The sequence below is a fragment of the Nomascus leucogenys genome, chromosome 22a (genome assembly GCF_006542625.1).
Source record: "Nomascus leucogenys isolate Asia chromosome 22a, Asia_NLE_v1, whole genome shotgun sequence".
Classification (NCBI taxonomy): Eukaryota; Metazoa; Chordata; class Mammalia; order Primates; family Hylobatidae; genus Nomascus; species Nomascus leucogenys.
This window is the reverse complement of record NC_044402.1, coordinates 126,212,503-126,239,242: the sequence shown is the minus strand read 5'-3', so window position 1 is coordinate 126,239,242 and position 26,740 is coordinate 126,212,503. Positions and strand designations below refer to the sequence as shown.

The window sequence follows — 26,740 nt, the reverse complement described above, 5'->3', positions numbered from 1 at the left end:
CTCCATTATCAATTATCAGAAGAATATTACGGACTTCTGGATTGGAATTTTTTCCTTTCAGTTCAGCTATTCTGGGTTCCTGTCTAGCCAGCTACAGCTGGCTAGACAGTGCACACTGCTTCACGATCCATGTAACTAATACTCCTTACTTCCCTCTTAGATTCCTTAATATTTTTACTTCTTCCATTTGGAAACAGCAATAGCCCAGATTTTTCAGTTTTTTGGTTATTCTGCTAGCAGTGGAACATTTAATTAACCTAGCTCCCACCAGCAACAATAATAATGAGTTTGCTTCTACCAAGAAATACCATACAACACTACAGACATTTAATTAAATTTGGGATTTTCATCCATTTACCAAATTCCAAAAAAACTTATTTTATCAAAAACTGAGAAAAGCTTTTCAATATTTTATAACTAAAACCCATTTTTTCACCAGGGAACACACATATTCAAGACTACCAGTCACATAATGATAGCTTTGTGGATTTATGCAATGTCTTTCCAACAAAGATGTTAAATGACCTATTTGAATGTTTTTATTTTATTTTATTTTATTTATTTATTTATTTATTTTAGACAGTGTCTCACTGTGTCACCCAGGCTGGAGTGCAGTGGCACAATATTGGCTCACTGTAACCTCTGCCTCTCGGGTTTAAGTGATTCTCCTGCCTCAGCCTCCTGAGTACCTAGGATTGCAGGCACCCACCACCACACCCAACTAATTTTTGTATTTTTAGTAGAGACAGGGTTTCACCATGTTGCTCAGGCTGAGTAGCTAGGATTGCAGGCACCCACCACCACACCCGACTAATTTCTGTGTTTTTAGTAGAGACGGGGTTTCACCATGTTGGCCAGGCTGGTCTCAAACTCCTGACCTCAAGTGATATGCCCTCCTCAGCCTTCCAAAGTGCTGGGATTACAGGCATCAGCCAACGCACCCGGCCATTGAATGTGTTTTTATTGGCTTTACAATTTTTGATCAATAATGCATAATGTTAAGCAGATTGAAATTTCTTCATTAAAATGTTAGTTATTTTCTTTTTTAAAAAAAGGTGTCTTTCTTTCTACAAACATAGAAAAGAGATCAATTTTCACAGCTCATTCATTTGTACAGAAACTGATGATGATTTGACCTTACAAAATGGTCCAAATTTAAATGCTTGATGGGTATATTCTTTATATCTTTCCCTCCAATAAATCTGCCTGGAATGGAATGGCCATTCTTTCAAACATGCCACTTAAGAGCAGAAGCAATGATTCAGCGTTCAGCATAGCTGCTTTTTTTGCTGAATGACTATATTGATTTTAATGTGGAATATTCTAAGTCAAACACATAAGCTGATTTTTGTTTTTTCACTTAATGGTCAGGCATGTCTTATATGGCTTTTTTCCCTAAAGTTCAATAGCCTTCTTAAGTGTGCCTATTAATTCAACAAGTTCAATAAATACTTATCATGTACCAACTTGGGGAAAGATTGTATTGGATCAAGTATTACAAAAAGTAAAATGATGAAAAGGTTTGTAGCTTGTTTTCCCTGGTCCTTTGTCTCAATAGAGAGAATCAGATAGAAATAGTCTTTACAATGCATTGGAATAAGTCTCATACCATTACAAAAATTTGAAAAAAAGTACTCAAAGACAATAGCATAACGAAAACACCATGGAGAAATTGGTAGACTGAGTTGGGTGTCAAGGATTAGGCTGACATTTTTTTCATTAAGTTTCTGGCGAAGTCCTTTCAGCAAGGGAGAACATCATCAGAAGGAAAGTCTCAGAAGGAGGAAGTGGGTCCTCCCTTTGGAGATTTATAGATCAGCCAGTAATCTGCAGAAGCCCCATACAAGAAGCCAAGCCAGAAGGGACTCGGTTTTAGCATCTAATAGTTTCATTTGAAAAGTGAGAAAACTAAGACACTAAGAGGCAAACTGACTTATCTAAGGTCTCAAAGCTTGTTAATGGAAACCACCTCTTGTGACATCCCGCCTTGTGCTAGACTTCAAGATCATATTTAATTAGAATGTGGGACACGCTGAGAGTAACATGATGTAGCCAGTAGGAACTCACTTATACTGAATATTTAATTACTTATTGTTCTCAAAGTGTCAAGAATACATGGTAGTCTCTAAAAAAACAGAAATTAAATGTTTATTTCAAGTAACAGGAAGGAAAAATCAGTTCTAGTATTTTTCATGTGTATAAAATTAAATACTACTGAGGGAATCTTGGTTTAAATAAATAGACTGGTATAACTTAATTTCTGAATTGAAAATGTTTCTGCATTTTATACATCTAAAGCAGGTAGGGTTCTTCTTAATGGAGAGAATTGCTGATTAAATTGGTGACAAGAAATTGCACTTAAAGATTCAGCAGCCAGAGAATATAAACACGGGGGATAAACACATCTGCCTGCATCAGTCAAGGACAGCTGTGGTCTACCCCCAGAAAGGTGAGCAATTATTTATGAAATTATGTCTTCTTCAGTGACTCTATATTGCAATTCTAGGATAAACTAAATGAGAAAAACAGACAATGTCATGGTCCCAATTAACCAAGGAGTCACACGAATTTTCAAAATCAAGGAATTTTACTTATACTCTATTTAACCTCATCCTAAAAAAAAATCCCTTCGCTTTAAAAACATAACAATAGGTCAGCTTGTTCTTGAAGAATTGTATTTTTAAAAAATTTTAAGGATGAATGTCTGATTCTGTCAAGTACATAGTACCACTAATGTAAAGAGTAAAGAGGTGGTGCTAAGAAGCATAGGGCCCCTTGGAGATGCTTTGTCTGTTTTATCCCAGTCATTTTTCAGATTAGTGCTGCTAGGGTGCTCATTGCTTTGGTGCATTGGCTGGGGTTTTTGATTAATCAACTATTTTTCCCCTTGGAGTAGCCATGGGCCATCAAACTACTGCATAGTTATGGCCAAGATGCAAGCACTGAGGACAAAAGCCCTGTATCCCTGGATAGTAGCTCAGTACTGCATACCTGACAGGCCAAAGAAACCTGCATATACACCCTTAAGTTATGCTTAGAGGCATTGAGGTGAGTACTCATATCTCTTTAGAAAAGAAACCTGAATGTACATCCTTAAGTTATGCTTAGAGGCACTAAGGTGAGCACGCACATCTTTTTGCTTAGGTCATTTAGGTGATTCTGAGGCCCACTGGGCAGACCACATGCCTTCAGGGGCAGCTCAGAAATCTGAGGTACAGAGTTCCTTGCAGTGACTGAGATATTCCAAAGTGAGTTTTGAAGGGTGCCCAAAAGATTTCCCACCTCCTTCCTAAATTGATGCCAATCATTAAGTAGTTCATGCCATTTGTCTACAGATTAGGCTTTCTTTCATTAAGCAGATATCCCTGAGAATAACATCATAAGCCCTTAGACTTTTGATGAAAATTGGTGAATTTTGGAGAGATTGATCAAGTATAGATAAGGTATCATTAAATCAAAGAAACTCTAGAGCCAAATAATCGGGGTTTGATTCCCAGATTTACTCCCCATGTGACTGCTTGAGTTGTGCCTCAGTTTCTTCCATCTTTAAAACGGCAAGGTCAATATCACTTGCCTCAGAGTACTGCTACAAGGACTGGATATTTGTAAATTTTTAGTAAGTTCTGGTACAGGGTAAATGGCATGAAGGTTAAGTATATGCCACTATTATTATGGAAGCGTTCTCAAGAAAGGGGCTGGCCCCTGCCGCCTTCTTCCACATCCTTACCACTAGTTTCTTTGACGCTCCCACTCTAGGCTTAGTTGGTCTTTCTATTGTTCCTGAGACAAACCTGTTTGAGCCCAAGGCACTTTGTAAGAATCTTACTACCTTAGTCCTCATTAGCATTGTGAGCCCCAATTCCTCAGCTCCTTGGCTCAGTCATGAACGCTAGAGCCCCAGATTGTCAGTAATGCTCTCATTCTGTCCTTCCAGTGCCCCACAAGAAAGACTTCCATTCTCTCCTATTGCCTGTGAGTTACACTGTTCTCTCTGCTCTCCCACACTGACTAGAGAGTGTCCTCTGAGATAGCACACTTTTGTCCTGAGTCACAGCCCCATCTGGAGGGCCCGTCATGCTCTGGCTAGTCCTCCCCCTCCAAAAGCCTGGACTCATCTGGATGGACTTCTGAGGTGAGGACTGCTGCCAGCCAGTCTTAGGTTTCTTCCTCGCCTTCTGGACCAGCAGCACCAGCTCCTGTCTGAAGCAGCTTTTATCAGTGGTTCTCAAACTCAAGTATTGAGGAATTCTGATGAAGGAAGTGGCACACACTCGGCACGACTAAGACGGAGATGCTAAGACAAGGATAAATGCGATGCACAGATTGCCTACCGTGTATTCCATTCTTAAACTCTCAAGGCCTCTGGGAGAATCCGCAGGTAGTGAAATTGTTCTCTTTCGAATCTACATTACCCTGATCTGTCCTCGTTGTAAGCTGCCAACTAATCAGTAACTTAGTCAAGGAAAGGAAAACAAGTCACTCATTTTCAGTTGTCTGTTTTACTTTCTCCTGTCTCTCTTCTTTTGCTTACATAAATTATCTTTTAACCTTGTTAGATGAAAGCAATAGTTTCTTGAATACAAGTAAATGGTGATGCTAACATTTAACCATATGTCCCCAAGTTATTGTTTGATTGAAGGCATAAATATCACCAGGGATTGTCATTAAACAGTCAACACACCAGGCCTAACCCCTACAGTTTCTCATTAAATAGGTCTATAATAAAGCCCAGCAATCTGTATTTTTAACAACATCCAGGTGAATATGATGCAGGCATTTGGACCACTCACCTAAGCTTTCTACCTCTTGCCTACCATGCTTTGAACTACATGAGAAACTTCTCTGGAGCCTGAGCACATCCCCAAGGTCACATCCTGGGAGAATCATCATTATACAGGTCCTGGCTTGATTTCCCTCCTGAGCTGCTGGAAGGACCCTTGCTAAGACAGAAGCCAGTCTGAGGCCACAGGAGGTCACTGTGTGGGACTCTCAGCAGAGGAGCAACCAACAAACAGCAGGAGAGGAGACCTGAAAATGGGTTAACTTTATTTGAGATGTTTAAGAAAATTAACAGGTCTGGATCCTGCCAGAACTTTTGGAATCTTCCTCATGGTATCCTCTGAGGTGGCTTCAGGTATCTGGGTATAGCTCAACTCCTAAATACCTTTGTGTTCCAGAGTACAAGAGGTTCCAAATCTAGCCCCTAACTCCGGTCAGGTTGCTCCAAGTCACCATACATCCAGGAGTCCTGCCCAAAGTCAACATGCCTGCATGTGGGCAGTCACAGGCTGAGGATTCTCTCATTCTCTATTGCAAAGGAGAGATCCAGGAATATAGACTCCCTCCTCCAACCTTCCCTTTGGTTTTTCAATACCTGTTTTGTCCTACTCTTTGTCAGCACCTGCTTAAACAGAGGGAATATAAAGTCCTTAACTATTTCACCTGCAAAGTTTTAATGAAAACTAAATGTAATTTATTTTCCTTTTTTTTAAGACAGGGTCTTGCCCTGTTGCCCAGTCTGGAGTGCAATGGTGTGATTATAGTTCACTGCAAACTCAAACTCCCCGACTCAACTGACCCTCATGCTTCAGCCTCCCAAGGACCTAGGACTGCAGGCATGTGACACCACACCCAGCTAATAAATATACATACATATATATATATATATATATATATTTTTTTTTTTTTTAGTAGAGATATAGTCTCAGTATGTTGCCCAGGCTGTTCACGATATCCTGAGCTCAAGCAATCCTCCCACCTTGGCCTCCCAAAGTGTTGGGATTACAGGAGTCAGCCACCACATCCAGCCTCAAAATGTATATTAAATAGGCTAAACAAAATGTATAGATTCTCCAAAAAAAAAAAAAAAAAAAAAAAAAAAACTAACATTTATTCCATGTTTTCCAGGATATCTTATTTTGGGAAGTTGATGCTCCTAACCTCTCAGATATGAATCCAGAACTCTAGGCAAGACCTAGTTGGTGGATAAAGTGGCCTTTGGAAGTACAAGACACACAGTCGCTATGTCGCAGGTCACATACTTTAATCAGTTGAGAGGCTTCTCAGACAAGTTTGGGTATCTGGTTTCTTGGTCCACAACTGATTTTTGATTTGATATTACAATGAGGAAAAGCGTGAAAAGAGAAGAGGAGAGACAGAGATGGTGGGAGAAGCTAGATGCATCAGTAAAACTATCTGAAAGAAAGGGAGAAGGTAGGAAAACCACTGGAAACAGACATAAGAATTTAAGTGAATTTAAATGATATAATAGTAGACGGCACTTCAGGTCTACAATCTCAAACAGGCCCTAAAGACATCTCAGCAGAATAATAAGCTATCAATACTGTGTCACTGCTATTACGGATGACCAGAAACAATGATACCACCTTGTGTGAGGCCTCCCCTGTTCAGGTCAACTTGCTCGACACTTTGCATTAGCCTGTGGCAGGTGCACAGTGACTATCACAACGACCCTGAGTTACCAAGACAGCCAGTGTACATTAGTAGACCCTTCTTTTTTTCTTACAAATGGAACAGCATATAAAAATAGTAATATATTTAAAAATCGTTTTTCCAAAATAATTGTTAATTTACACAGTTTAAAAATAAACTTCATAATTTTTTATTTACAAATTCTTTAAAAATTAAATTAGTAAGAGTTAGTTGGAACAGCTCCTTCATAATCAATGCCTAATGTTTCAGATATCACTGGACCTCACACACCACAAAAAAGGAGAGGTATGTGGGCCTGTATGTCCACGTGAGGCAGGGGTTAGGTGTTTTGCGGGTTTTGTGGGTTTGTTTTGTATGTTTGGAGCTGTGGTTTCTATGTGGATTTTTTTTTTTTAAGAAAGTCTATGAAAAGGCAAAGATGATATCTGATTCCTAGTTCTATTTCATCAGATCTATAAGACTCATTTATATCTATAATTTTAAAAATATAATATGACATCTAAAAGAATTAAATACTGGCTGGGTGCAGTAGCTCATGCCTATAATCCCAGCACTTTGGGAAGCCAAGGCTGGCAGATAACCTGAGGTCAGGAGTTCGAGATCAGCCTGGCCAACATGGTGAAACCCCGTCTCTACTAAAAATACAAACTATTAGCCAAGCGTGGTGGTGCATGCCTGCAATCCTAGCTACTCGGGAGACTGAAGCAGGAGAATTGCTTGAACCCAGGAGGGGTGGCAGTGGCTGCAGTGAGCTGAGATTGCACCACTGCACTCCAGTGTGGGCTGCAGAGTGAGAATCCATCTAAAAAAAAAAGTATTAACCACTTTTTAAAGGCTGAAAGATGAGATTTAATAGGAAAACTTATGAATCTCCAATAATGTAGAATATGGTTGAGTATGATATAGCTTTTTTTTTTTTGTAATACCAAGACATCATTTCTCTTTTAATAATAATGACAGGAGTTGCGTGGGCCTGCACCTTCATTTTCGTCCCTGCTTCTGGAGCTCCACCACGCCCCATGCCTTCTGCCCTGTTCTACATGTCTCTTTCTGAAAGGAGCAACCTGACGAGAGTTAGGGGCTAGATTTGGAAGCTCTTGCACTCTGGAATTCTTCAAAGGTATTTAGGAGTTGAGCTACACCCAAAGACCTGAAGACACCTCAGAGGTTACCATGAGGAAGATTCCAAAAGTTCTGGCAGGATCAAGGCCTGTTAGCATTCTTAAACATCTCCAATAAAGACTAATCCCTTTCTATGTGCCTCACTTCTTGGTGCCCACATCTGTTCACATGCCTTTCTGCCCCTGGGCATGCATGTCTTTTATATCTTAGTGCCTTAGTTTATTCATTAAGTCTCTTCCTTTGCTGCTTCATCTTCTACTTTTTCTCTACATTTTAAATTTACATTTCTCCATTTATAACATCTCAATCTCACTCTTTCCCTCAGATTGTAAATTTTAACTATGTTCTTCATTAGATCTTGTACTTTTTCATAGAAATGTACATTTGCTCATCTATGTTGAATACAGGCTGATACGGTTTGGCTCTGTGTCCCCAACCAAATCTCATCTCAAATTATAATCCCCATAATCCACACGTGTTAAGGGAGGGACCGGGTGGGAGGTTACTGAATCAGGGGGGTGGTTTTCCCCATGCTGCTCTTGTGATAGTGAGTTCTCACAAGATCTAATTGTTTTACAAGGCAATCTTCCCTGCTCTTGCGAGCTCTTTCTTGCCACCATGTGAAAAAGGTCTTTGCTTCCCCTTTGCCTTCCATCATGGTTGTAAGTTTTCTGAGGCCTCCCAAGCCATGTGGAACTGTGAGCCAATTAAACTTCTTTTCTTTATAAATCATCCAATCTTGAGTAGTTCTTTGTAGCAGAGTGAAAACTGACTGATACGCGGGTTAAAAATTTCTTTTTAAAAACATTTCTTGTTTGAGGGAATAAAGAAAGTTTTCTACTTTTAAAATTTGGTTTGGTTATTAATTTCTATGATTCATGGCACCTGATATATTAAAATGAAATGGCCCATTTGTGACCTACATCTTCTAAAAAATCAAATCAAAATCATAATGAATATACTAAAAAATGCAAAAGAAAGATGAAAATGATAGGTAGTAAATTATTTTCATTAAAGTCTTCAAAGTTCATCACAAAAATATTTGTAACTGACCTGCTTACCATTTACACAAAAATTTATACCAATAGCATATGAGTTGATCACTTCTTACATGTCTCATGTCATTCACCTCTCTGCACAAAATTTTTAAAAAATATTAATAATCACCAACTAAAAAAGTACTAGAGCTACAGACTATCAGGTGTCCTAATTTAATCATAGATAAACATGACAATGTCCCATCAACCAGGAAAAAACACTTCCTATAACAATGAATGTGAAGGCCATATTTTGAAAATTGTGAAACGAAATGAAATTTAATTATAATCTACCTCTTTTGTCTTATTTCTTCTCTATTGACCAATCCCCATCAACAATTATAAACCTTTAAAACATGAAATTGATACATTTTGTATCAATTTCTAAAATGATATTAAAAATAAGTTTAAAGTATACATTTTATTTGACATCATTTTCCTTAATTAAAACAAAGACTATATTTGTTTAGATTAAATATTAGCAAATTCTTAAAATTGACTTCTCCACTAAACCAACAGAGGCTTGGAAAATAGAGATATCAGTTTTGCTTTTATTCCTGAAATGTAGAAAATTCCTGAAACTTAAAAAGAATAATGAGACTCAGGGTCGTAAATGTTACACTACTTCATATCACTTATTCTGTCCCTAAGGTATCAACAGGTCCACAAATCCTGTCTGGGAAGAGTAAAGGGGAGAATTGTATCCATGAGTGTACTGCAACAGAAACTACTAGTTAATTCCCAATTAACAACTTTGGTTCTATTTTTTGCATTATGGAAAGATTCTGAGAGCCCTTTTGATTTTGTGAGCATCTAATGGTGTCTTTCTACTTTCCTCGAGAGTCAAAAATAAATAGCAATTTGATTTGTCCATTTGATTTTTTGATTATTCATTTGTATTACCTGCATTTTCCTCCCTTCCATTTACGTAAAGTAAAATATTGAGGTTAATGTAACTCAGGGGCATGCCCTTTCTCTGCAGAGTTGATGCATGGTTAATAGCACATGCGAAATAATTCAATCCTTGGCTCCCTAAAAGCTATAAAGAGCCTTGACCACTCTTCCATGCACAAGCTTTGTTTTAGAAGTCCACAAAGCTTGTTTTTGGAGTTGGATGGGGAAGTCTGTGACATATAGCACATAGGCTGATTCTAACAGATGGATTTTTCTTGAAATAGCTTCATTAGTTAATCATTTCTTTTACATATACTTTTTTTCTAGTTAATTGGCATAGCTGCCAGCTGGAGCTGTTAAGGATCCTCCAAAGAAGCTGATAGATAGGGAGGAAATCCAATTGTCTCACCAATTCTAAGATGAAACTTCTATTAATTTCACAATACCCATTATGTTTTTAAAGTAAAAAGTTTAAAAAAAATTTTCTCTTATTCTAAATACCTTATTTGATCTGTATGAAAACCAAATCAATCAATGAATTATCTGGAAGAAACTTTAAACCTTAGTAAATTATCTAGACCAGGGTTTTCCAACCTTGGCACTATTGACATGGTAGACCAGATCATTCTTTGTGTCTGTGTGGGATCAGGTGGCAGTCTTGTGCATTATATGCTGTTAAGCAGCATCTGTGGCTTTTACCCAATAGATGTCAGTAACACCCCCAGTTGTAACAACCAAGACCATCTCTAGACATTGCCAAATATCCTGGGGGACAAATTGCCCTAGTTGACAACTGCTCTAGAAATAGATTGTTCCTAGTTTTAAATTCAATTCTTAAAATAATTTTATGTATGTATGTACATATGCATGCATATAACTCCAGACATGCCTAATATATTAGAAATGTATGCCCTTCACTTAGGCAATTAAAATGTTTTGGGGGCAATTATTGAAGTAGCTAACATTTTCATAAGTCTCTGGGTAAAGGGAAAAAAAAGAATTAGTGGCTTGTAACTACCAAGGAATATTAATTATCTAAAAAATGCCACTGTCATATTCATCATCAAAAGTATTGAGAGTTTCTTTTCCTTTAAGGAAAGTTCTCAGTATGAGTGTATGAATAGATAAATAAAAAAATCACATGGAGGGACTACTTGAGATGTAAGTGATTGATTATCAGCTTAGGTGCCTAAGGCATTTTTAAATAAGAGAAAGAAATATAATTTAATGAAATGGACATAGAAAAAACTAATCTGGGTCTGTTTTGACTTTACTATATACTTGTGAATTGTGAATTTAGTGCCCATAAAAGTGTTAGTCATTGAGATAGATAAATTTCCTGGTCTTTGAAATTCAGTAGTAAAAGTAATGTTCACCACCTTAGTGACTTTTCTGTAAGTTATATATTGATGGATCTAGGAAGAGTATCATAGAAATAAGATGTAAATCGCCATGACTTTTAAAAGGAAAATAATGGGTCTATTCTCATTTATAGTAATGGTAAAAATACAAGAACATGAAGTATACAGAGAGGATCATTTTGTATGTCAAAGAAGAGCCTAAATTCTAATCAAACTGCTTTCTTTCCAACAGAGGTTTTCTAGTGGGAATTTGCTCAAGAAGGTTTTTGCTTTGTTTTGTTTGGTTTGGTTTGGTTTTTTTTTTTTTTTTTTTTGAGACGGAATCTCACTCTATCGCCCAGCCTGGAGGGCAGTGGCATGATCTGGGCTCACTACAAGCTCTGCCTCCTGGGTTCATGCCATTCTCCTGCCTCAGCCTCCCGAGTAACTGGGACTAAAGATGCCTGCCACCATATCCGGCTAATTTTCTTTGTATTTTTAGTACAGACGGGGTTTCACAGTGTTAGCCAGGATGGTCTCGACCTCCTGACCTCGTGATCCGCCCGCCTGGGCCTCCCAAAGTGCTGGGATTACAGGCGCGAGCTACCATGATTGGCCTCAAGAAGATTTTAATATAAGATGAAGGCAAGTTTTAACATTTATCAATTGCATGTTTGAATGTTTAATTCCGCCCCCTACTCCCCTGCCCCCAAATCAACTTATTTACCTAAAAATTCCATACTGGTCTCTGTTTTCACTGTTTGACTTTCCAGGGCCATTGTAAGAATTTAGATTTTGTACCTTTTTTTAAACACTCTTAAATAGGAATATAACATTCCCTATTTAAAAATGTTATATTGTGCAGATTGTCATTTTTAATTCTTTCAGCTTACATTCAAGATACACTATTTGGCTTAGTGTGGCAAAAGTGAATTAACACATTTTGCATGTTAAGATTGCAACTCAAAGGCCTCAAGACCACGTACTCCGTGCATTGTCTGCACATACCTAAAATTCCATAGTGGTCCCTATTTTCACTGTTCAACTTTCCAGGACCGTTGCAAGAATTTAGCTTTTATACCTTATTTTTCAAAATCACTCTTCTTTTAAATAGGAAATAGTATATTGTGCAGACTGCCATTGTTAATACTTTCAGGATACACTATTTGGTTTAGCATGGCAAAAATGAACTAACACATTTTGCATGCTAAGATTTCAACTCCAAGGCCTCAAGACCCTGTACTCTGTGCATTATCCGCACACAATGGGCTTCACCCTGGTTGTAAGCCTGGCACTGGGCTCTGAGGCTCAGGCAGGTCCTGCACACTTACTCTCTGCAGGCTCTTTGGAGCGCCGGCCACTGGACGACTTGCGTAGCAGGCTGCGGCCGGAGGAGAAGAGGCTAGTCAGCTCCTCCAGCGGGCTCGTGGGTGTCCGGGACCGGGAGCCACCCGGGGCTGCCCCGTAGGTGTTCACCGCGGCGTTGACCATCTTGGCCCCATCTTGCGACACGGGTCTGGGGGTCGAGTGAGGCACTGAAGGAGAGCTCCTTGAGAGGCTGCCCGAATGCACAGCATCGTAAGGGGGAGGCCTTTTGAGGCTCAGGGGAGTCAGGGACCTCCCCATGCTGACGGGGGAGGGAGAGGTGGAGTGACTTTTAGGGTAGCCGTGGGGAGACTGGGTTCGGTACAGCGTGGACGGGGGCGGGGGCGACGAGGAGAGCGCAGGGGTGGCAGAGGCAGGTCCCAGGGCCGCGGCCTGCTCTTTCTCCAGTTTCGCATGGCCGGGGACGTGGGACGGCAGCGCGGAGGGCGACGCCCCCGCTGGCTGTTTCATGTAAGACACGTTTTCCAGCACGGGAAGCTTCGTGACCTCCAGAGGGGTGAGCGGGGACTCGTCGGAGTTGGGGGAGCAATGCACGGGGGCGGGGGGGAATACCAGCAGCGGGGGCCTGTGAGAAAGCAGGTTGGGGAATGGTGGGGGGATGTCGCAAAGCAGCCCCTTGGGGGGGCATGGCACTGAGGCCTTGGCGAAGTCCAAGTCAGGCACCGTGGGAGTAGCACACTGCGAAGAACAGCTGTGATGGTCAAAGTCACATTTGGCATCTTGGCCCAAGTCGTCAAAGATGGGGTATTTCATTTCCTCGTAGACGGCCTCGCTCTGGTCGTCGTCCTCCTTCCTGAAGTCTCTGAGAATGTTCCCCACCATCTCGATGTACACGGGCTCCTCTTCCTCAGGGTCTCCCGCGGGGCTGCCCATCTGGGACAAGGAGGAGTCCCGCGGCAGCGACGTCCTCCGGGGCCCGTGCTTTTTGATGTACGTTTCATCGAAAGATGTGCTCAGCTGAGTGTTCGGATTTCGCTTCGGTTTGGGAGGAGGAATCTTCTTGGAATATTCATCACTGTGGGGTCTTGGTTTAGCTGACACTAAAAGAAGAAAAAACGTAGTGGAATAGATGAGTATAATAGGAAAGTTTTCAAAAATGATTTGCATGTGGATTTACTACAATAAACTTTAGGACAGAGGGGTAGACAGCTTCATTCTTAGTTTGAGGTTCAGAGCAAAAATCAGCCAAACAGTCAAGCATTTCCCTTATTAAGAAAACCTGATGGCAGAATAATAGTCATCTTTAAACTGATATTAATAACCTAACACTGATAAATGCATTAAAACCAGGACTGTTCACCCCTTTCCTTTTGAATGCCTAAATAGAAGCTTTCAGATGAAACATATTGGATAAAAGCATTCATAAATTTTGTGAAAATTAATCTGCATGAATTGAGAAAGAAATGCAGGAGGAAAAAAACTAGACTCTCTGTTCGCGCTATTGGTCAAAAATACCATACAGATTGCACCCTTTTACTGATGTGGTTTTTATAGGTGAACACATCTTGCTTGCATTTAGGATAAAAATTTCCCAGCCTGCTAGACTTAAAATCTGTCTTGGTTCAAATAAATAGCTTCCATACAGATGGGTCTGATATTTCAGGGGAAATTGATGTGAAAATCTTATGAGGCTAGACAAGTTAATCTTTAAATCTCCAGGTATTGTTGATTATGGTGTATTTGTCTGTTTTTGTTCTTAAGATCTCTTATGATATTCCAAATGCTGTCTTGGAATGAATTTATTAGGTATGTTCCACTGACACATCAGAATGCCCTCGAGAGTGTTAAAAGAGAGCAACTCAGGGAATGATGTGTAAGTTTCAAGAATAACTTCTGGAAACTCACAACAGATATGTGTACCAACGCATTGCACAGCCTGCTGGAAGACCCTTTATTGACAGAACATAAACTTCTGACACCATACAATAGCATGGAAGAGACTGGCAAATGCCTGTGACTAAAATCAATTGTTTAGCATGCAAGGAACGTACTTGAGTCTTGTTATTATCTCATTATCTCATTGTGTTGATATATGATTACAGTGATCATCTTTATTATGCAATGTAGCAGAACGTGGTTGCTTACAGCAGATAGTAGCATATAATGCGAGTTGACAGTACAACTTAGAGTTGTAAGACTATGAGGAGCTAACAACTTAAAGAGAAGGGTCTCAAGGCACAAATAGGGAAACACCTGAATTTTCCTTTTTTTTTTTAACTGGCCTAATTTATATACAAGAGTTTTATTAAAACATGGTAAAGGAGCTGAAAGTGCTTAAGGATAAGCTGGATGGCTGCTCCACCCATCAACTGAGCCTTCAGCAACAGGGAACCAATGAAATATTCTAGCAGTGACTATGTATTTCACCCTTCTAGATCACTCCTGTTTCAAATATTTTGTTCCAGTGTGCCTATGATGATGGTTTAACTCACTACAATCAAACAGCTTTTTGAGGGGAAGTTTCATAATGTGTCTAGAATTTCCATTAACCCATACTGGGTAGAACTAGATGTTATTTTCCAGGGGGAGGCTATAGCAGTAAAGTCTTTTAATGCCCAAAGTGAAAAGCCTAGAGACAAAATGGGGTGAAAGCTATGCAGTCAATCTTTTTAGGAGGGACCTAAAGCAACCAATAATTGTACCACCAAACTTGGCATATATTTTACTGGTTTTAAAATTTGAGTACATTAATTTTCATATGATTTTCATAAGTCATCAGATTATATACAAAAGTCTGAGCCCCAATAATGTAAAACTATAAATCAGTGAACAAGGTTGACAAAGTTTTGGTCAGGACTTGGAAAAACCAAAGCTCATCCAGACTATTCTTATGAAACTTGTTTCCTGCCATCCTCAACAGCAAGAAATGACTGTAGACCAAGTGCAGGCTCTGGGAAATTATTTTCTACAAATATTGAGTTCTAGGGATTGAATGCAGTGGGGTTGAGGGAATTCTTTGAGGGGAGAGGACTTAAGAGAGAGGTGCTCTATGAAGGGAGGGTTAACCTAAGGCTAGAAATTAGTGTGTGTCCCTGAGATGAGTAATTTCATCATATGGAAATAATCATATTTTGAATTATATTTTCATTTTCACCTCCTTAAATTATAATTTACTTTCATTATCTTTGACCCTTCACTGAAGTCTGATACGCCAACATAGACTGTGGAGAGAAATAACAGGGTAAGAACTTAAGCATCTGCTGAGCCTATGCGTAGGTAGCAGCACTGCATTTATGGGAGGCTACAGTGTGGGATCCCAGGTAGTGAGGCTGTCAGTGGCAGATCTGGGCATGGCACAGTATTCAGAGAAGCAACAGTTGATGAACAACACTGGTGACAACTTCTCTCTTTCCCACACAGATGAGAAGGTGGCCTTTGGAATGGAAGAGAGCTATGTTTGGATTTACTTCAAAAGTGAACAAATGCCATTTCATTTTGTTTGCCAAAAGAAACAGAAAAAATGAAATAAAGCCCCTCTATATCTATGAAATGACTTAAGAAAGAGAAGTTTCTATTGCAGAATGCAGCACACTTAGAATTAAGTAGAACAACTACTAATTGAGAAGGAATCTGGACAATCCATTTATGAACAATTTCAATGACAAACCAAGTATAGATGTTGTATGACAAGGGAAACAAAATATAACATATGGCTCTTATGGTGCCTGTGAGATTATCAGAGTTGACAGTTGCTATGGACTGAATTGGGTCCCCAGTCTTCCACAAAAAAAAATCATCTGTTGAAGCCCTAACTTCCTGAGTGATGGTATTTGGAGATAAATCCTTTGGGAGATAATTAGGCTTGGATGAGTTCATGAGGGTAGGACCCTCATCATGTGACTGATTATAAGAAGAGACAGCAAAGTTCATTCGTTTTCTCTCTCTCTCTCTCTCTCTGTCTCTCCCCTCTCTTCTCTCTGTCTCTCCATGTCTCTCTCTCTTTCTCTCTGTGTGTGTGTGCGTGCATGTGCACTCGCGTGCATGCCATATGAGAACAGAGAGAAAGCATCAGTCTAATCAGTCTACAAGCCAAGCAGAGAGCCCTCACCAGAAACTGACCAAGCTACTATCTTGATTTTGAATGTTTAGTCCCAAGAATTGTGAGAAAATTTCTCTAATTTAAACCACTCTCTAATTTTGTTACAGCAAAATGAGCTTAGCTACCTAAGACAACATTATATTTATTAAGTCCTAATGTAAAAGACCTTTACAGATGAACAATGAACATTTTAATGTCATCCTCTGGCATTGGAAAACTTTAACTAACTTTGTTATTTTAGGATTAAACAACTCTTTTCAAGCCCCTTAAGTTTCTCCTGCTCCCTGTCCCTTACCTCCTTAACTTTTACAACTATGTCACAGAAAGCACATTCTGGCTACATATAGAGATTCTCATCCCATACATGGGCCAAGAGCACCCTTCCACCACGTGGCTTGTCATGCTCACTCTTCTTGATCTGACTCTCCAGTTTCTAATTTGTGGAAGGCACTTACTACTTAAATCTGACCCATTTTCTAGATGTTTGCTGTTTGTTGTTTGTTTTGATACACTTACTCCCTGCATCATGCTGCTCTGCTTGTTCAGCCCACAAGCTGAAGTTAGTCTCTAGCCTGCCTTGCCCAGGAAATCCCTCTCTATCTAGGCAAGCTTCTTCCCTCTTCCCTTCCCTGCTTGGTGAAGAGAGCCTAATGCAGGCAGATCCATAAAGTTCAAGCAATTTCCCCTCCAGTCCTTTTTCTTATTATTGATCCAACTTTAAAATGAAGGTGTGAGTGTGGGGTGCAATGGCTCACACCTGTAATCCCAGCACCTTGGGAGGCGGAGGCAGGTGGATTACTTGAGGTCAGGAGTTCGAGACCAGCCTGGCCAACATGGTGAAACCCCATCTCTACTAAAAATACAAAAATTAGCCAGGTGTGGTGGTGCATATCTATAATCCCAGCTATCTCAAGAGGCTGAGGCAGGAGAATCGCTTGAACCCAGGAGGCAGAGGTTGCAGTGACCGAGATGGCACCACTGCACTCCAGCCTGGGTGACAGAGCGAGACACTGTCTCAAAAAATAATAAATTAAATTAAATGAGGGTGTGAGGGTGTTTAGAGAATAGACTCTTCAGTAAATTATAGATGATCGGGATGAATTAACAGAGTCATTCTTTCAATATGGGGGCAGGGACTTCCTTTAAAAAAAAAAAAATCTGCTTTTCATTCCCTGACATCCATCCTTGTTCCTTGTTACCTGTCATGGTTCTTTGAGGTAAATCAGAAGTTCTTTGAGGTAAATCATGGTTCTTTGAGGTAAATCAGAGGAGGAAACAAATTTGTTTCCAATAAACTAATTTTTCTTTTCATTTTCCATGAATCATTTGGTTTTACCTTAGTGCAAGTATTGAGTAAATAATTCATATAACAATGAAAATGTGTTTCCACTGTCACTATCATGGGTGCTGTTTTAAAAATGTATCTATATAAGAAAAGTATGAAATTTCAGACAACATTGTCCCATAATGTATTCCAACTTAACCTCATTCTAGGAACTTAAAAATTAAAAAAAAAATTATTTAAAATGCCACTTCTTCATAAGGTACTTAAAAATAGTCTTGAGCTACATACATAGATGCTAAAATATTGCTAATAAAAGACAATAAAATGGCACTGCAAATTTCAATTTAACCAAATTCAACTACAATAGAAAGGTGATTTTTATCACTCTTGAATAAATTTTAAATTATTTCTAATAAGCCCAAAGATAGAAGCAATAATTCCTGTTCAGCTCTAGAACACAAGTTTTAATGCTTAAAATAGTATCATGACAGTAGCATTTAATAAGCAGAAAGTGACATTTTTGAAATGAGCTATGTGAGCACAAAGGTTATACATGGCTTTCAGTCATGCCCAGATAATCTTCCTTTCACAGTTAATTTTGGAAATTCACCACGTGCCTTGTCAACCTATCTTTAGGAACTACTTTTTTCCTTATTTAAAAAAAAAAAGTGTAATGTAAAACCATGCTTCAGTATCTGTAGGTGTTCTTGACCCAAGAGGTGAAAAAAAGAGATACAACAGAGACAACAGAGGTTAGCCTTGTCCCTTCCTAGAAAGACTGTGGCCACAGAATCCCAGAATACGAAGGGCTCTTTGAGATATCCAGCCCAAATTCCATATATTACTAATGAACAAATATGAGTTCCTTATTAATCACAGTATCTAAGAGAATCTCATAACTTAAATTTAATTCCACACCCTTTGAAACAAAGAAACCCATAAAGGAAAAAGCTATGCAGTTCATTATTTTGTATATGGCATGAAGTATCCTTTTAAACAGTCCTTTCCATAGCAGCACTATAACTTTGCATATCGTGTTTTAGAGTTATATTTAAATAAGTAATTCAAGCAGGAAAATGTGAATCCATTGAAGGAAAATAATGTCTACACTGTGTGATACTGGAACTGGCTGATTCTGGAAGGCGAGAGACGCATTTCCCACTTTCAGCAGAACTGTGCTCACAATAACTCTTTTCACAACTCACAACTCCATGACTTTGAAGGATATTTTTATTTTCACAGTCACAAGCCCCACAATACTATCCACTATTTTTTTTCTAATTAAGATGTTTGTTAAGGAATGGAAGTTGCAAATGGAATTAGTCTGTTTATAGTAGGAAGAAGAAAGTGTACTCATGTACAAAAAGGATCGGGTTTAAAGTTGTAGGACCTGTGTTACAGTCCTGGATCTGGCGACCATGAAAACAGAGAACTCAGATGAACGTTTCGGTGGAACCAGATGAAGTAAGGCATGGAACTGGCTGAACAGTGTGGTCAGAAAGTCAAGTAGGACTGAAAGGGTCTTGGCTTAAACTAGAAGACATAATTCTAATCCCTTCTCTGCCTCAGTCAGGATGCAGAACATTGGCAAATTACTTTGAAGTGTATTTTTATTTATACTCACTTTTGCTATATATACAACAAGGGACTTTAATCAGAACTACTGTTCTTTGAAGTGTTCATTTCAACCCACTAGTTGTAAAATAAAATTAGAGTTTGTAACCAGCATTTTAAAACAATGAATTAGAATAGATTAGAAAATATGAGTACCTTTCATGGGAAAGAGCTAAAGCTTGTTTCTTGAAACAATATTTAAGTATATAGAAATTCCCTAAGCCACACATATTTCTTATAGGTCATGATCAAGAATGTTTGGAAAACTCTAAACCAGAACACCTCTTGCTGACAGTCTCCAGTAATTGATCTATAAATTCTTTTTCTCCCTATACCTGCATATGTTCTCATTCAGTAAGAGGTGGAGTCTATTTTTTCTCCCCTTGATTCTGGCAGCTTCCACTTTCTCCCAAAGAAAACAAGCCACTAAGTCATAAATCTGACCACTCAGAAGATCACCATACTGTAAGGAAGCTCAAGCTATCCATGGGGAAAAGAACCAAGGAATGGAATCAATAATGAAAATGAAACCCTAGCCATACAACTTCAGTAAAGGTGTCCCAGTGGCCCCCACATCTGTCTGAGCTACCCTAGATGAGATAGCAGACATTTTGGCTCAGTGGTAAGCCATCCCCACTGTGTCCTGTTAGATTTTTAACCCACAGAATTCTGAGCAAATATAATCATTGCTTTTTATGTCTCTAAATTATGCATTTATACATACCTAAAACTGGTATCAGAAGTACAGTGCTACTATAACAAAAATCTAAAACTTGTACACTGGCTTGGTACTCAGTGACAGCAGAGGCCTGAAGGATAGTGAGGAAACCAGCTGGAAACTCTAAAGCTGTTAAGGAAATTGATATTGGAGGCTGGAAAAGGGGAGCATGGTGTTATATTTTGGGGAGAAATTGGCAAGACGTTGCCTGTCATAATGCAGAATATACGAAATGTACCTAATGAAACTGTGTACCTAACGAAGGAGAGTTCTGGAAGAAGATGAAACTCAGTTGGTCTGTTTTAGCCATGTACAATAGAGGATTGCAGGAGAGAGAGCACTAAGGAAAGAACTGCTTAGTTCTCAAGCAGAAATGAAAGGAAATAGTTTCAGTGCAGTGTTTGCCATGAAGACTTTTCTGAGCAGCAAAAGGTTTCAAAATGAAAACAAGCCTCGAGCAAAGGTCAAATTCAGAACTCTGCCAGTAAAATGTGGACTTGTAAAAATCAAATTAAGGGCTTGACTATAAGAGCCCCTGTTGACATCTCTGAAAGGTTTAAGGTACTGAACTTGGGGCTCTAAAGAATCTCACAAACACGGTACCACAATGCACTGACCATAGGCTTAAGTAGAGAGGAGCCTTTCTCAAGGCAATTTGTGGTTCTGTCTTTCATCTAAAGAAATGTAATATGATCTCATTCATAGAAAGCCCACAAAAATTATAAGAATACTTGGCAACACTGTTTAGACAGGACAGAGATAGTTTAAAATTTAAATTAAAAAAGACTTTGGGCCCCCAAACTTTTAAAGGCTGGAAGTAGCTAGGAAAACTACTCACTTGAAGGTACAGGTCATTTGTTATAGGAAAGAAAAGATGATTTGGAGAGTAGATTCAAGAGCTTAGAGAGCAAAATCAAGAACCACAGGTAATCAAAACCAGGGAGGAAAACTGAGCCCTTATCAACAGTCTTTTTTGCCCTCAGAGTAGGAAGAACTGGACACATGAGTCTAACTGAACTTCTGAATTGCTGTGAACCAGTGACTTCTATGTTCCTCCCCTCCCTCTGGCCCCCACTTTTTGAACGAGACCGTACATCACACTTTACCTGCCCCTGATCTGCCAGTGTATACTGGGTTTGTGTGGTTGCAGATAAACTGTACTTTTAATTTAAAGCCTTTGCATATGAGGAATTGCAACCTAGGAGCTGTGCCTGAGAAACTGCACCAAGGTGCCTCATTGCACAGGGGCATGATTTAGATAATGAAACCTTGATTTCAATCTGATGTTGTCATGTCATGAAACTTTTAGGGAAGAGGGTGAGAATATTTTGCCTATTGGAAATATTGTGGCTGGAAGGCAAATTTCATTTGACAGTCTTTCAAGATAGCCACCCTCAACACCTTCCCTTCTTTTATACATTCTGTCTATCAATAGATAAGATCTATCTCCATCTCCTGAAATAAGAGCTTGCCTTGTGATTTGCCTTGACCTACAGAGTATATCAGAAGTGATTTTCTAAGTCTTAGATGTAACAGGACTGGTGGGATTCACTTTCTCTATCTTGAGAGCCAATTGCTGTGAAAGACCTCTTAGACCAACATGTTATGAAGAAGTTCAACCTAGTCATAGAAGAGGCCACACAGAGGAGAAAGATTGCTCAGAAATATGAGTGAAGCATTCTTCAACGTTCCAACCCATCCCAACTGCCAACTGAGTACAGAAAAATAAGAGGCCCCAGCCATTGTCACATAGAGCAGAGGAACCACCCATATAAGCCAACAACTCACAGAACAATAAGAAATAATAAAATTTTGGGGCCAGGTGTGGTGGCTTACACCTGTAATCCCAGCACTTTGGGGGACTGAGGCAGGTGGATCACAAGGTCAGAAGTTCGAGACCAGCCTGACCAACACAGTGAAACCCCATCTCTACTAAAAATACAAAAATTAGTCCAGCATGGTGGCAGGCACCTGTAATCCCAGCTACTCGGGAGGCTGAGGCAGGAGAATTGTTTGAACCATGGGGGCGGAGGTTACAGTGAGCCTAGATCATGCAATTGCACTCCAGCCTGGGTGACAAGAACAGAATTTTGTCTCAAAAAAAAAAAAAGAAATAATAACGTTGTTGTTGTTCCAAGCCATTTATGGTTTGGTTTATTGGTTTGGTATTTTGGTTTGGTTTATTACACAGCAATAGATAACTGAAAAAAAAAATCCGAAATTAATTTCCTGGGCATGTGGATATCTCATTGAAAAAATATTATCACTTTCATAGAACTAGGGTATAGATTGTACCATGAGGACACAGAAAGCATCCTTTTAGAATATAGAAATTAAGAAAGTAAGCTTTCCTTTGAGTATTATAAAATCACCACAGGATGATTCAGAGAGGAGATATAAAAAGATTACATACTTTCTAGTCAAAAATCTGGATTGAAATCAGGGACAAGGTATTAATATATATAAAGGAAGAACAACCAGAGTAGAGGTCGCCAGCCACAGGGATGGAAAACCTTAAGACCATGGAGCAAAGCCTGGTGGCCCTCACAGCAGTACCTAGGGGATCTGGTCCTCTGTCAGATCTCTGTTGTGGACATGGACTCAGCATGCTGGTAGAGCCTGAAGCCACTACATACATAATTCTTATGAGTCATTCATTTTCTAAGTTCAGATTTGATGAGAAAGCTTTTAATAATTTATATTTTCAAAGTTTTATGCCTATGTTTCTAATATGATTTGACTGTGTCCCCACACAACTCTCATCTTAAATTGCAATTCCCATAATCCCCAAATGTCATGGGAGGGAACAGGTGAGAAATAATTGAATCATGGGGGTGGTTTCCTCCATGCAGTTCTCATGATAATGAGTTCTCACAACATCTGATGGTTTTATAATCATCTGGAATTTCCGCTGCTGGCACTCATTCTCTCTTCTGCACCCCTGTGAAGAGGTGTCTTCTGCCGTGATTGTAAGTTTCCTGAGACCTCCCAGCCATGCAGAACTGTGAGTCAATTAAACCTCTTTTCTTTATAAATTACCCAGTCTTGGGCAGTTCTTTATAGCAGTGTGAGAACAGCTTAATACAGTAAATTGGTAATGGATAGCGGGGCACTTCTGTAAAGATAGCTGAAAATGTGGAAGTGACTCTGGAACTGGGTAACAGGCAGAGGTTGGAACAGTTTGGAGGGCTTGGAAGAAGAAAGGAAAATGTGAGAAAGTTTGAAACTTCCTAGAGACTTGTTGAATGGTTTTGACCCAAATGCTGATAGTGATGTGAACAATGAAGTGCAGGATGAAGTGGTCTCAGCTGGAGATGAGGAACTTCTTGGGAACTGGAGCAAAGGTGATTCTTGCTATGCTTTAGCAAAGAGACTGATGGCATTTTGCCCCTGCCCTGGAGATCTGTGGAACTTTGAACTTGAGAGAGATGATTTAGTGTATGTGGTGGAAGAAATTTCTAAGCAGCAAAGCATTCAAGAGGAAGCAGAGCATAAAAGTTTGGAAAATCTGCAGCCTGACAATGCAATAGAAAAGAAAAACCCATTTTCTATGGAGAAATTCAAGCCTGCTGCAGCTGCAGAAATTTGCATAAGTAACAAGGAGCCAAATGTTAATCACCAAGATAATGGGGAAAATGTCTCCAGAACATGTCAGAGACCTTCACAGCATCCCCTCCCAACACAGGCCCAGAGGCCTAGGAGGAAAAAAGGGTTTTATGGGCTGGAGCCAGGGCCCTCCTGCTCTGTGAAGCCTCAGGACATGGTGCCCTGCATCCCAGCTGCTTCAGCTCCAGCCATGGCTAAAAGGGGCCAAGGTACAACTCAGCCATTGCTTCAAAGGATGCAAGTCCTAAACTTAGGCAGCTTCTATGTGGTGGTGGGCCTGTGGGGGCACAGAAGTCAAGAGTTGGGGTTTGGGAATCTTCACCTAGATTTCCAAGTATGTATGGAAATGCTTGTATGTCTAGGCAAAAGTTTGCTGAAGAAGCAGAGCCCTCATGGAGAACCTCTGCTATGGCAGTGTGGAAGGGAAATGTGGGGTGGGAGCTCCCATACAGAGTCCCCAGTGTGGCACTTCCTAATGTAGCTATGAGAAGAGGGCCACCATCCTCCAGACCGCAGAATGGTAGCTCCACCAACAGCTTGCACCGTGTGCTTGGAAGATCCTGGAAAACCCCAGACACTCAACACCAGCCTGTGAAAGCAGCCCAGAGTGGGGCTGTACCATCCACAGCCATAAGGACTGAGTTGCCCAAGACCATGGGAGCCCAATTCTTGCATCAGCATGACCTGGATGTGAGACAAGGTGTCAAAGGAGATCATTTTGGAACTTTAAGATTTAATGACTACCCTATTGGATTTTGGACTTGCATGGGGCCTGTAGCCCCTTTGCTTTGGCTAATTCATCTTGTTTGGAACAGCCGTATTTACCCAATGCCTGTAACCCCATTGTATCTTGGAAGTAACTAACTTGTTTTTGATTTTACAGGCTCATAGGTGGAAGGGAGTTGCCTTGTCTCAGATGAGACTTTGGACTTGGCCTTTTGGGTTAATGCTGGAATGAGTTAAGAATTTGGGGGACTGTTGGGAAGGCATGATTGTGTGTTGAAATGTGAGGACATGATATTTGGGAGGGGCCGGGGCAGAATGATATGGTTTGGCTATGTCCCCACCCAAATCTCATCTTATAGTTCCCATAATCCCCACGTGTTATGGGATGGACCCAGTGAGAAGTAATTGAATATTGGAGGCAGTTTCCCCCACGCTGTTCTCATGATAGTGACTGAGTTCTCATGAGATCTGATGGTTTCATAGGCATCTGGCATTTCCCCTGTTGGCACTCATTCTCTCTCCTGCTGCCCTGTGAAGAGGTGCCATCCACCATGATTGTAAGTTTCCTGAGGCCTCCCCAGCCATGCAGAACTGTGAGTCAATTAAACCTCTTTTCTTTATAAATTACCCAGTCTCAGATTATTTCTTTTTTTTTTTTTTTGAGATGGAGTCTCGCTCTGTCGCCCAGGCTGGAGTGCAGTGGCGCAATCTCGGCTCACTGCAAGCTCCGCCTCCCGAGTTCACACCATTCTCCTGCCTCAGCCTCTCCGAGTAGCTGGGACTACAGGTGCCCACCACCACGCCTGGCTAATTTTTTTTTTTTTTTGTATTTTTAGTATAGACGGGGTTTCACCGTGGTCTCGATCTCCTGACCTCATGATCCGCCCGCCTCGGCCTCCCAAAGTGCTGGGATTACAAGCGTGAGCTACCACGCCCAGCCAGATTATTTCTTTATAGTGGCGTGAGAATGGACTAATACAGTTTCTTATTAGAAAAAGAGCAACGTAGGATTCTATTTCTATGTACCCATCTCTTTGAGTTTGGCTACTGTAGACATCTGATGAGAGGGAGTTTCTGAGCTTGTAGATTGTGGCCAAACCTGTACCAAGGCAAATTCAGCACAGTAACACCCTTTTGTGGAAATCTATCCAGGCAGGCAGCCAGCATTCCCAAGAAGACACAGCCCTCTGTTCACAGTGTATATCACAAGTTCTAGTTTGATATTTGCATTCCAGGGCAGTATCTTGTTTCCAAATCACTCTCCTCTTGTTCTAGACATGGGATGTCCATTAGACATAGCCTGCTTGTAGAGAACAGAAACAGTGATAGCGCTGCAGACATTTCTTCAGCTCTACTACTACAGGATCTCAGATTGCACCTGCCATTCCATCCTTTATGCAAGTCTAGTAGGATAGAGAAAAAAATTGGAGACAATGTATTTATCAGGGAGAGGAACTATTCTGCAGCAACGATCTCAGTGGGAGGTTATGCTAAAATATTAGGTTCCATAACCTAATAGATGTGAACAACAGAGCATAAGACATGAGAACACATAGGAACAATGTGCTCTGGAATCAGAGAGATCTCAGTTCCAATCCTATCATTATCTTGAACCACTACTTAACCTGTTTCTTCATCTATAAGGAGGAGATATTTGTAGGACTGATTATGAAAATCAAACGAGACAATGAGTCTGTGCATTTAAAACCATTAGCAGAATTCCTGCCACTTGGAACCTCAAAATGTATACCTATTAATGTTTTACTTTCTCTAAAACACTGAGTTTATTCCTGCTCCCAGGAATGCTTGTGTCCCTGTTGAAGCAAGGAAGCCAGTAGCCCAAAATACAGCACTGTGACATGCTGGCCTAAAGAAGAAGCCTCGAGGTCTCTCTCACCTCCCCCCTCACTCCTCCTTTCTCTCAATCCCCTCTCTCTTTGAAAGAAGAGAATTAAGTTGTTATCTGAAGTTCCCTTAGTGCCTAAAGCCCAGACCTACCAAAGAAGAAAACAATTTTCTCTGAGTTTTCATTAACTTAAATCATATTGCAAAAAGTAGACCAAAGTCTGTCAACACAACTGAACAGACTTTTGTCATAAGCCATTGTCTTCTATTTCTGTCCCATTCAGTATCTCAAAGGTAATCATTTACCAGCTATTTTCTGCTCTGTGGGCCCAAGAGACTTCATCCCAGGCCACTTTATGTTCTCCAAGTCCATTCATTTCCCCCCTAAAAATTATTTACTATCCCTCATTTTGCTGCATTTCTTCCATTTCCCCTTCCCCTATGAAGAAAGTTACCTAAACATCTGTACCCCATTAGGTTATTAGGTAATCATTCCTCCATGATTCCCCTGTGCTGTGCACATTAAAATAAATTTTGTGTGCCTTTTCTCTTATCTTCCTTTTTTTAGTTGATTTTCAGGAAACCTTCAGAGTATAAGGGGAAAAGCTTTCCCTCTCAAACTCTATATCTCCTATACAATGCTGACCTCTTTGTGTCACTCAGACCTCAGCATAA

General features: G+C 40.1%; 1 protein-coding gene across 5 annotated transcripts in view; it reads right to left on the bottom strand.

Annotated features, from left to right (window-relative positions):
* Window positions 1–26,740, bottom strand: part of NYAP2 (neuronal tyrosine-phosphorylated phosphoinositide-3-kinase adaptor 2) — a 332,390-nt gene that overhangs the window by 132,861 nt on the left and 172,789 nt on the right. For all 5 annotated transcript variants that reach the window (XM_030802950.1, XM_030802949.1, XM_030802952.1 and 2 more), the window contains one exon: window positions 12,178–13,272. In XM_030802950.1, coding sequence (XP_030658810.1) covers window positions 12,178–13,272 — 1,095 coding nt within the window. The remainder of the gene's footprint in view (window positions 1–12,177; window positions 13,273–26,740) is intronic.